We start from the raw sequence: 10465 nt of genomic DNA on the forward strand, positions 1-10465 counted from the left end.
CCCCCCTCCCAAAATCATCCCTATTCGTTTTTCTCAAATGGGGCTGGCCCCGTTTTCAAACATCTTCCCACATGACTGTGTTGTGCAGGCAGCGCTGAGAACTGCTGTTCTCCACTTTAGCTTATTCCTGTGTTTGGGACTGAGCCAGTGTGGGAGGCACCTCAAGATAACAGGGGCTATAGAGATAGTCAGGCCTGGCATCTGAGGGCAATGACTGCTGTAAGCACTGAAGGAATTTGTTGACGTTCCCCAGAAGAGCAGTCCTCGTAACACTGACCAAAATGAACATCCTGATTAATTACGCAGGTTTATAGCTCCCCAGAGGCTGCAGAAAAACATCATTTGGCACCAGAAACAAACTTTATTCTGGCAAGTGCAGGATAATTTTATAAACGTTAGATACTGAATGTTGCATACGTCTCTGGAATTTCAATGTACTACATCCATAGAATGCAGAAAAACAAGGTCAGGGCCAATTTCTCACGCTGCCACCTGGACCAAGCAGTTCCAGGAATCTTCTGGGGTCTCTCAGCCCTCTTGTTCCAGATTTCAGTGGTGTCCTGGGCAGATGTGGTTTTATCTGGATTTCTCCCTTTGGGGAAATGCTTCTAACTCATTACATGCAGTTTGGATGGGCTGTCAGTTACAACAGGTAACCCCACCTCTGTTTGTGGGGATGTGGTCCAGGATTAGCCAGTCCTGGCAACAGTGATTGGCTCAAGAGGTAGTCATGGAATTCAAAAAAGGCCCATAAGCATTGTTTTTTAGGTTTAATATATGGATAACAGCAAAGTTCTCTCCTGAAGATATAAAGTTGGAAAATGAGTCTGGGTTTATCGTTTGTTATTGTCCACACACTGTATGGGTAAATGAAGAAGCTTGCTAGAGAAGGAGGCCTAATAGAGATGAGGTAGAGAGAGAGGAAAACCTAGGGAGGAGAGAGAGGAAGAGAGAGGGGGAGAGAGAGAGAGAGACAGAGAGAGAGAGTGAGGGGCAGGGCAGAGCAGAGAGAGGCAGAGAGACAAAGAAGAGAGAGAAGCAGAGAGAGGGAGACAGACAGACTCAGAGAGAGAGAAGAGAGACAGAGAAACTGAGACAGAAAGGAGACAGGCCAGGTGTGGTGGCTGACGACTGTAATCTCAGCATTTGGGAGGCTAAGGCTGGCAGATCCTTGAGACCAGGAGTTCGTGACCAACCTGGCCAACATAGTGAAACCCCGTATTTACTAAAATGCAAAAATTAGCTGGACTTGGTGGCACATGCCTATAATCCCAGCTACTCAGGAGGCTGAGGCATGAGAATCGCTTGAACCTGAGAGGTGGGGACTACAGTGAGCCGAGATCGTGCCACTGCACTCCAGCCTGGGCTACAGAGCGAAACTCCATCTCAAAAAAAAAAAAAAAAAAAAAAAGAGAGAGAGAGAGAGAGAGACAGAAACAGACAGAGATAGGGGAGAGAGAGAAAGAAAAAAGGGGGAGAGACAGAGACAGATGGAGGTGGGGGAGAGAGATAGAGAGAGAGGGAGAGAAGGAGAGAGAGAGTTCTGGCAATGTAATGCCTAGTTCCAGGCCTCCAGACTCTGGTACCTCAGTCTTGTGAGCTCTCCCTGCAGCCTTTAAGGGTTAAGCCCTTTGGAACTGGGTTTGTGTCCCTTGCAACAGAAGGCATTTTGACTGGGACAGAAGGTTTCTTGTCGACCTCATGGGAGGGCGGATGTGCGGGGTATGCACTGGAGAGTGAGGCAGGCGTGGTCAAAGAGCTTGTGTGGCAACTGTCCCTGGGATGTCCAGGTGTCCGTCTCGGGGTCGTAGCAATCGAAGGAGGCGGAGTCCTCAATGTTGCAGTCCGTGGTCAGCCGCCGCCCGCCCGTCACGTAGAGTTTGTTTCCCATCACGGTGGCCCCGTGGTGCATCCTCCGGTCTTTCATGTCCGCACATTTGACAAATTTGTTGGATTGAGGGTCATAAGCAAGAATCCTCCTTGTGTAACCTGAAAACCAAATGACACATGGGCAAGCTCAGCGTTGCTCATCTGGTACTGGAGGTCAGCAGTCCTGTCTGACTCCTGCCACTGCTCAAGACTAAGGCTGGGACCCTGAACTAGAGCGTGGGATGTTGAGCTAACCTGCCAAGGCCTGCTTTGTGGCGGAGTGGGGGCTGCACGCAGATCTGTCTGACTCTGACCTTCACCCCAAGTTAAGGCAGCATATAAGCCATTCTTAGATTGAGAGCAGCCTCCTGATTCCTGTAACTTTCTCAGCCTCCTTGGCCTCTTCCTCTCTCAAATGCCCACTCAAGAACTATGACAATCCTTTGGAAACTCAGAAGTGGGTTCCTCACAACAGCCCTATCTTGGTAGTTACTTTTAGGATCCTCATTTTATGGATGGGCAAACTGAGGCACAGAAAGATGTTTAACTTGGTAAAAAGTATATAGCCAGTTAGTGACAGAGCCAGGATTTGAATCAAGGTCTATCTGACCCCAATACCAGTCCTCTTAACCATGACACTATACTTTGATTACAGAGAAACAAACTATTAGTAGCTAATATTATTAGCAGAAGCAAACATTTTTTATTGACTGTGTATCTGGGAGAGTGTTAAGTGCTTTAGATACACAAGCACATTAATTATCACAACAGCTCTGGGAGATAGCTGTTATTTCATCCCTTGTTTACAGAAAAAGACAGGGAGAAACTTCTGGGTGAGGAAAGAGTTTTGTCAGATTCTCCACGCTCCTCTGGTTGGTTGGATGTGCTTTTAAAAAGACGATCTTGTAGAATAACATCTGTCTATGAGTGACCTTTTTTCCATAGAACGTGCCAAGTTTGTGTCACGCCCGGTGATCCTCTGTTCAGACTCACCTCCCACAATGACAATCCGCTCCCCGAGCACCACTGCAGGGGCACACACATTCTTGATCACTCTTGTCTCCATTTTGAACCACGAATTTCTGGAAATGTGATAAACCTGAGGGAGAAATAGAATCATGGCACTGCATTTTAAAGTGAAATATTCTTAAAAAAAAGACAGGAGTAGTAATTAAGAGGGTGAACTAGGAGTGAGATTTTTCTTTCTACTTTTCTCCAGTTTTAAAAATGTAGCTACTGCTCAATAAACAAAACAGTATTGAAAAACAGGAAGAAGCGTATTATTAAAAATTGATATTATTGTGACCCCAGGAACTCAGTGGCTGTATTTCTATAGCATAGACCAATAGTTTTGCATTGTAATACGTGTTTTACTTACCTTGCATGGAACATGTTTTTCTTTTAATGAGAAATGAAGAAACTTGGGTATTCAGAAAACCAATGGTTTTCCAATCATTTTTTTATTTCTAGCTCATGTTTAAATTTCTAAATATTCTGGTTTATCCAAGAAGGTCATAGAGCCAAGAATAAATCTGAGGCTAAGTGAGGAAGTCTTTTGAACAGTTCATGCCTGAAAGTCATTACAGTCCTAGAAAGATGCAGCATGAGAAAGGGGAGAAAGACCCAAGAGAAGGGAGCAGGCTCTTTTGCCGTGCTTTGAAACAGTGTGTCAAATCAACACTCCGGAACATGTTCTCCTGTGAGTGTCCTCAGTTTTAAATCTAAATATCAAATGTAAATTAGTTCATTATGGAAAAAATTTAGCCAAGAGATATAGGATGAATTTCACATAAGCAAAGAAGGAACAAGAACATTTATCTACAGAGGAAAATGGCATAGTATTCTTTGCTAGAAAATCTTTTCCTATAAAATAAAATTACCAGGCCGGGTGGGGTGGCTCATGCCTGTAATCTCAACATTTTGGGAGGCCAAGGTAGGTGGATCATGGAGGTCAGGAGTTTGAGACCAGTCTGGCCAACATGGTGAAACCCCATCTCCACTAAAAATACAAACAAATTTAGCTGCGTGTGGTGGTGCACGCCCGTAGTTCCAGCTAGTCAGGAAACTGAGGTGGGAGGATCACTAGAGTCCTGGAGGTGGAGGTTGCAGTGAGTTGAGATCGCACCACTGCACTCCAGCCTGGGTGACAAAGTGAAACTCCTTCTCAAAAAATAAAATAAAATAAAGTAAGATTACCAGCATTATTAAAGATGTCTAAATAATCAGTTTACTAAATTTGAGCTTCATAACCATCCTATGAGGTAGGTATTATTATTTCTTCCATCTTTCACATTAGACCACTGAGGCTCTGAGAGGTCAAATGACATGCCCAGGGTCATACAACTACAGTGAGTGGGAGAGCTGGTCTGACCAAGCCTGGAGTCCATGCTCTTCACCACCACACTCATGGCTCTGCCTGGAGCCATGAAACTGTGGCCTTCCCTGAGGGAGGCTTTTGAGACTGGAGACCTCTTGAGGTCTCTGTCTGTCCTTCAACAAGTCAGTGAAGCCTGGAGGAGGCCAAGTGCTAGAGGAAGGGACGGTCACAATGGCTGTTTCATTGGAAAATACGTAAGTGACAAACTCTCTGGAAAGTGGGATCCTTGGAAGAAAAGCAAACACTGGTTGCATTTTACTTGAATGAATAATTGCCTCCTGGCCCTTCTGTTCTCCTTCAGCTTTGGGTATGGCTTTAAAAATAGATTAAACATTTGCTCACCATGCTCATAATACCTCAAAGAGACTGGGGCAAGGATAACACAGAATGAACTTTGACCACTGAAGGAAGCGATACTTTGTTATAGTAAAGGATTTGCTTAATGCCATCCAGAAACAGGTAGAGAGAAGGCCAGGTAGAAAGGTACACGTACAGCGCGATTTGCATCGTAACCTCGGGCAGCGTAGTTCTGAGAAGAACGCATACACACAGATGAACGAGCCTATGAAGAAAACTCTCAACCTGTGCCTGAAAATCCAACCTGCTCCATCAAGCGACTCCAGGCATTCATTTTAAACTATATTCGAACGAGTAGAATGCCTATTTCAAAGCTAGTGCGAAGTAGATAAGAAAAGTATCCAAATGAATACTTTCCCCTTTCTCCCTCTTCTTAATCCTGAAGTCCAAAAGGATCCCTCAGAGGTTTAATATTTTCTTGGCTTTGCAATATCTTGTTTGATGATACCATGCACTTCTTGATATGCTAGCTTGAAGCTTAAACTTTGCATTTTATTTTCAGAAGGTCGATGGCAGTTTTGCAATGTGAAATAATGAGCGTATTTGTTGACTCTATTTTGAACAATAGAAAAGAAGGAGGGGCTTCCGCTTGACATGGAAGCAGTTTGTTATCTGTATGGTCAGAGCCTGGAGGGGAGCAGAATATCTCTCCCAATTCAAGTAGAGGAGTGGGATTTGGAACAGTGATTCTAGAAAGACTCAGAATCTGCCTAGATGGTCAGGGAGGAGCTGAAAATACAGGCTGGAGAAGTGAAGGCAAGAAAAAAATCTTCACTGGAACTGACCGAGTCCAAGCCATTACCACCCATGCCTGGAAGTCTAGAAGAGTCTCCCAGTTCTCCCTCTTTGTCCACACAGGCCCCCTCCAATCCCTTCTCTACAAGGCATCCAGACGGAACTTCTAAAAATATGAATTGTGTTACCTCGTCCACCTTTCTTGAAAGCCTTCAATGAAGTTCTGTTCCTCTCAGGCTAATCCCAATTCTTTGACAAGGCCTAGAAAGCCCAGCCAGGCCAGCCTCATCTGCACAAATATCCATCCCTCAAGAAGGTTCCAGGATTTTTCTAGGAGGGGCTCAGGGGCTGTGATGTGGGTGGAGGAGGTTGCTCCTGGTAACCTGAGAAGGGGGCTGATGGAAATCGCAGGAGGACTAACACCCGCCCCTAGCGACCCCTCAGCACACTGCCCGTCTCCTCTTTGCTATGTCTTGCAACTTCATTGTCCTGCTTTCCGCTGCCCAAGGCCATGAGCTGCACCTGTTTGTGCTTCAGGGCCTTCATATGAGCTGCTCCCTTACCCAGGACCACTCCCCCTCCCTCAAGAGAGAACCCTGACTCCGGCTTCAGGTGGTGCAGGAGCTTCCTGCATCTCTCTCTAAGTCGAATCTTTCCTTACGTGATTTCTTAGCACCCATCCCACCCCTCTCGCTCCTCTTTTATTCTCCATCTTCACCTTCCTCTCTCTTCTCCTGCCCCTCTGCTCAGTCAGCTTCAGCCAACTTCACAGGGTTTGCTCCAACATTCCCTTAACCCTGGCACTCTCTCAGATTCTCTCTAGACCGGCAGTGTCCAATCTTTTGGCTTCCCTGGGCCACTTTGGAAGAAGAGCTGTCTTGGGTCACACATAAAGCACACACTAACACTAATGATAGCTGATGGGCTAAAACAATCTCTTCATGTTTTAAAGTTTATGAATTTGTGTTAGGCCACATTCAAAGCTGTCTTGGCTGCATGCATGTTGGGCAAGCTTGCTCTAGACTGGTTTAGGGCGTCCTGCCTGTGCTCTTAGGGCACCCCTTTCTTCAGCATCTGAATTGCAACTGAGGGCTATGCGTAAATGGCTGGGTCTCCAGGCCCTTCACACGTTGGTGTTCAAGATAACTCTTATAAATGAGCAAAGTACATCTCGTGGGTGCTTCTTGATTATCTGTGAAGGCAGGCTCAACATTCATGTTCCCCATATCATTAGATGAACTGCGGAGATTACCAGGAACTAGCATAAAGTTGGAAAACACTTAATATTCTGAAATGTGACCTTTGTTGATCAATTTCTCAGAGAGCTTGTTAGTGAAATCAATGTCTGCCAATCATTAAAAGTAGGGGTTTCCCAACCTGGCTGCCCCTTAGAATCTCATGGGTACTTTTGTAAACCATATATTTTAGGATCTCACACAAAGATATTTTGATTCAGTGATGTGAGGTCAGGTTCCAGGGGATTTGGTCACAGAGGTGTGGACCAAGGCTTGGGAATCTTCTTTTAAGGCCTTACTGACTTGAGTTAGAAGCGTCTGCCAAATTCCTGTAGGACTTCACTATCTGGCATTCAATATTCTCTATAATAGCTTGAATTTTTAGATATGTATTTTTCTCCTCAAATGAAGATAAACTCTGTGCATAGAGATGGTATTTGATATCCTTAAACCCTTGCTGAAAATCCTTCTTGCCTCCCTCCCTTCCTCTCTTCTTTCCTTGCAAATGACAAGTGTTTGTATGAGTGTACATGGGTGTACATGTGTGTGCATGTATTTGTGTTCACGTGTATGTATAAATGTGTGCATGTATGTGCAGATATATGTGTGTATGTGTGCATGAATTGTATGTGTGTATGCATGTGCACATGTATGCTTGTTGGTATGCGCATACATGTGTGCATATGTGTACACATGTGCACATGTATGCATGTTGGTATGTGCATACATATGTGCATACGTGTATGTATGTATGCATGAATATACATTCGTGCATATATATGTGTGTGCATGTATACATATGTGTATTTGTGTATATGTGTGCATATATGTATGTATGTACGTGTGTGTGTTGGTGTATATGTGTGCATGTGCATGTGTGTGCATGCAGGTGTGGGTGTGTCCATGCACACATACTCATGCAGTTATGTGATGGGAAGAACCAGTCATTTACCTGGATAAGGCGCACAGGGTTCTGCATGATGTCCTCTCCTCCAAAGAGATAGAGTCTTTGGTCTTTCACAGCGACTGCGGGGTGGAGCACCCCCACGGGCATGCTGGCCATACTCTCCCAGACATTGCAGATGCTGTCATATCTTTCCATGGAGCCCATGAGCTCCTGCCCTTCTCCAATACCCCCGATGGAGAAGATGAAGTTCTTATGGGCAGAGCTTCTGTGGGAGTAGCGGGCCACCAGCATGGGCTCCCCCAGCCTCCACTGGTTGAGTTTGAGGGAGAAGATGTAGACGTTATGACTGACCAGACTCCTCCCTGAGCTGACAGCCATGCCCCCCAGCACGTAGACGCTGCGGTGCAAGGTGACAGCAGAGGCCTTGTACAGCCGTGTCGGGAGTTTGGCAAGGCTCTGCCATTGGCCAGTCTGTTTGCTATACAGTAGGACGTCCCTGGTGGTCTGCTGGCTGTCCTTCCTTCCGCCCAAGAGGATGAGGAAATCTTGGTAAGAGTTTCTTGGAGGGACATGCAATAGGAGTTTGCAGTCTGGGGCGCTGGTGCCACACAAAGAGAACATCTGTCTTTTGGCGGTCTCCAAGATGAGCTGGCATGCAGGCGAGGACTGCAGGAGGGCATCGTTGGCGATGAAGTGTTGGAAGAAGGCTGGGTGGATGTACTGCAGCCTGACCTGCTTGAACAGTTCCTGCATGTATCGCTTCCGGGCCTGGAGGTCATGCTTGATCCAAACCATGAGGGCCTCAAACACCTTTTCTTCCTCCCCACAGAGCCCATCATCTCCCAGATAGTCTCTCAACTCCAAGGCACAGAGCTCCTTCAGGTCGGCTGATGCGGCCACCTCTGGGAAGGACGTCAGTGCCACCTCCCTGGCTTTCTTCTTGAGGGTCTCGCAGCTTAAGATTTCTGAGAGTCTGATCATGCCCAGGCAGTTGCTGGGGGCCAGCTGGCTCTGCAGGTATGAGGAGCAGGCCTCAAACAGCTTGGGGAACTGTAGCATGGAGGCGGCCTCCATTACGGGGAGGACATTGTCAGCATCGATGCGTGCCTCCCCCGTGTACACGTAGGAGACGATCTGGTCCAGGGTTGGGGGGTCAATGCCTTTCAGCTGCACTTTGGCTTCACTCTTCTCCCGGAAGCTGCTGCAGAACATAGCCCTGAAGTAGGGGCTGCTGGAGGCCAGCACGTTGCGGTGGCAGGGGATCTCCCGGGCACCGGCACAGATGCTCACATCAGTCAGGATCCTGCTTTGCCTTAAGCTGTTGAGCTGCCTCAACAAGTCAGAAGAGAAGTCATGATCTTTGAAGAGCACCCCATCTGGAGACTCCTCGTCCATCCTACAAAGAGGGAAGGAAGCCCCCAGAGTCAGCAAGAGTCAAGTCTTTCTCAGCTCAGGTGCTGGAGGGTTCAGCTGCGGGGACTGTAAGACCAGTGCTCCTATTCCATTCCCCATGATGTTTGTGGATGTCGCCACGGATATTGTGTAGGGAAGATTGGAAAGGAAGGCCACATACATCTCAGACCTGAGCTCTTTTGGGTTATGGTTATTTTCGAAAGTAATAAGCATATAGTATCTTCAGCTAATCTGAGAGAAACAACCAACCAAACAAACTAAAGTTGTTGGAAGTTACTCTATTATCAGAAGCTGAAATGTTAGTCTGAAGCAAGATAACAGTCCATGCATTTGGCCAGCAGAAGTTCCTGAGCCTTTTTCCAGATCGATGGCATATCTGTTATTGAGTAAACTTGTCTAAACATCTCTTTCTGGGTGTCAATCATTCCCCAAAGGTGACACTCTGGAGGTGTGGCCCTCTGGTCACTGGACAGAAATGAGGGAAGAAAATGGACCTTTGATACATATATTTAAATATAACTTCATTGAGTCTTGCTTTAAAGATGGAATAAATAGAAGGAAAGACCAAACAATCCCCTGGTTTATTGGATGACACCTGGCTGTCTACCTGCAGAAGAAATAAGCATGAGGGATACTTACCTTGTTTTGCCGCGGTGACATCCACTGGTGCCTGGTCTGGCTTGTCCCCCTGGAGAGTTTCTACCTCTAGCTCTGAGGGAAACCATAAACTCCAGGCCTTTCTTTCAGTTGGCAAATGATTTGTCCTGGGAGATTTCTGGATTTGTTTATGCTGAAGGCACTTTCATAGTTTTCTAGAGCTTTGTGCAAGGACTGCTGGCCAAGGAGACAGTGTATACATTCCAGGGCTAAGAATAGTTGCATATGTACTTTCCACTGTTATGACATGTGACTTTCCAGTTGCCTTTTGCAGCAACCCGAGGGCCTGCAGGGCCCGCGCATGCCCACATGCCGTGTTTCCTTGGCAAGTGTTTACATCGGCAAAAATAGATTGGGAGGAGTGGCTTCTGTTAGAGAAGACTTTGCTGTCTGCTTGGAACCATCCCGAGTCCCCTGTCCTAAAAGTGCCTGGGAATTCTAGCTGTCTGTAAACAGGTTGCTGTGACCTGTGGAGAGTCACTGAAGATGGTTCTGGGCCACAGTGAAGGTGGCAGGTGGTCACAAGGGAAGCCGGAGCATGAGCCTGTGGATGCTATTCAATGGATCCCTATTTCCCCCCATCTGCCTGGCAGGATTGCTGGGGAGAGCTGTGATTTCCTCCTCCAGGAGCCTAGGTGATGAAATCCATGACAAGAGTTGTTTTTTTTTTGTTGAGCACCCCAGGGTTTCCAGACTCATGAAGGCCCAGACCTTTGTCGGGTCTCCTTACTCGGGAGCCTCTGATTGACAGTTGCAAGGCCGAGCTCCTCCTGTCACGTCTGCCTCTCCCAGACACGTGCTGATTGCTCTTCAGCTGGCTTTTTATAGTTCAGACTTCCTTTTCTGTCTTACTTTTCCATTTTGTCTGGTCTGGCAGCTTGAGCTAGAGGCAGGAGGCAAGCCATATTGCTTTAG

The 10465-nt window shown here is 46.6% G+C and overlaps 1 protein-coding gene across 1 annotated transcript; it reads right to left on the minus strand.

The window, feature by feature from the left end:
- Positions 1 to 341: 341 nt before the first annotated feature.
- On the minus strand, positions 342 to 9861 carry KLHL38 (kelch like family member 38). Its single transcript, XM_015145958.3, has 4 exons — positions 9533 to 9861; positions 7526 to 8876; positions 2863 to 2968; positions 342 to 1989 (listed from the first exon to the last, which is right to left on the minus strand). Exons 1-4 carry the CDS (start codon positions 9616 to 9618, stop codon positions 1700 to 1702), a joined length of 1833 nt encoding a protein of 610 aa, XP_015001444.3. The 5' UTR covers positions 9619 to 9861; the 3' UTR covers positions 342 to 1699.
- Between the last annotated feature and the right edge of the window lie 604 nt (positions 9862 to 10465).

The sequence above is a fragment of the Macaca mulatta genome, chromosome 8, assembly GCF_049350105.2.
Source record: "Macaca mulatta isolate MMU2019108-1 chromosome 8, T2T-MMU8v2.0, whole genome shotgun sequence".
Classification (NCBI taxonomy): Eukaryota; Metazoa; Chordata; class Mammalia; order Primates; family Cercopithecidae; genus Macaca; species Macaca mulatta.

Bases quoted from the DNA above. Each gene is read 5' to 3' on its own strand.
- KLHL38 (XM_015145958.3), bottom strand. From the start codon at position 9,618: ATGGTTTCCCTCAGAGCTAGAGGTAGAAACTCTCCAGGGGGACAAGCC. The intron at 8,877-9,532 runs GTAAGTATCCCT...CCCTCTTTGTAG, and splicing joins TGTCACCGCGGCAAAACAAG to GATGGACGAGGAGTCTCCAG. The intron at 1,990-2,862 runs GTGAGTCTGAAC...TTTGGTTTTCAG, and splicing joins GCGGATTGTCATTGTGGGAG to GTTACACAAGGAGGATTCTT.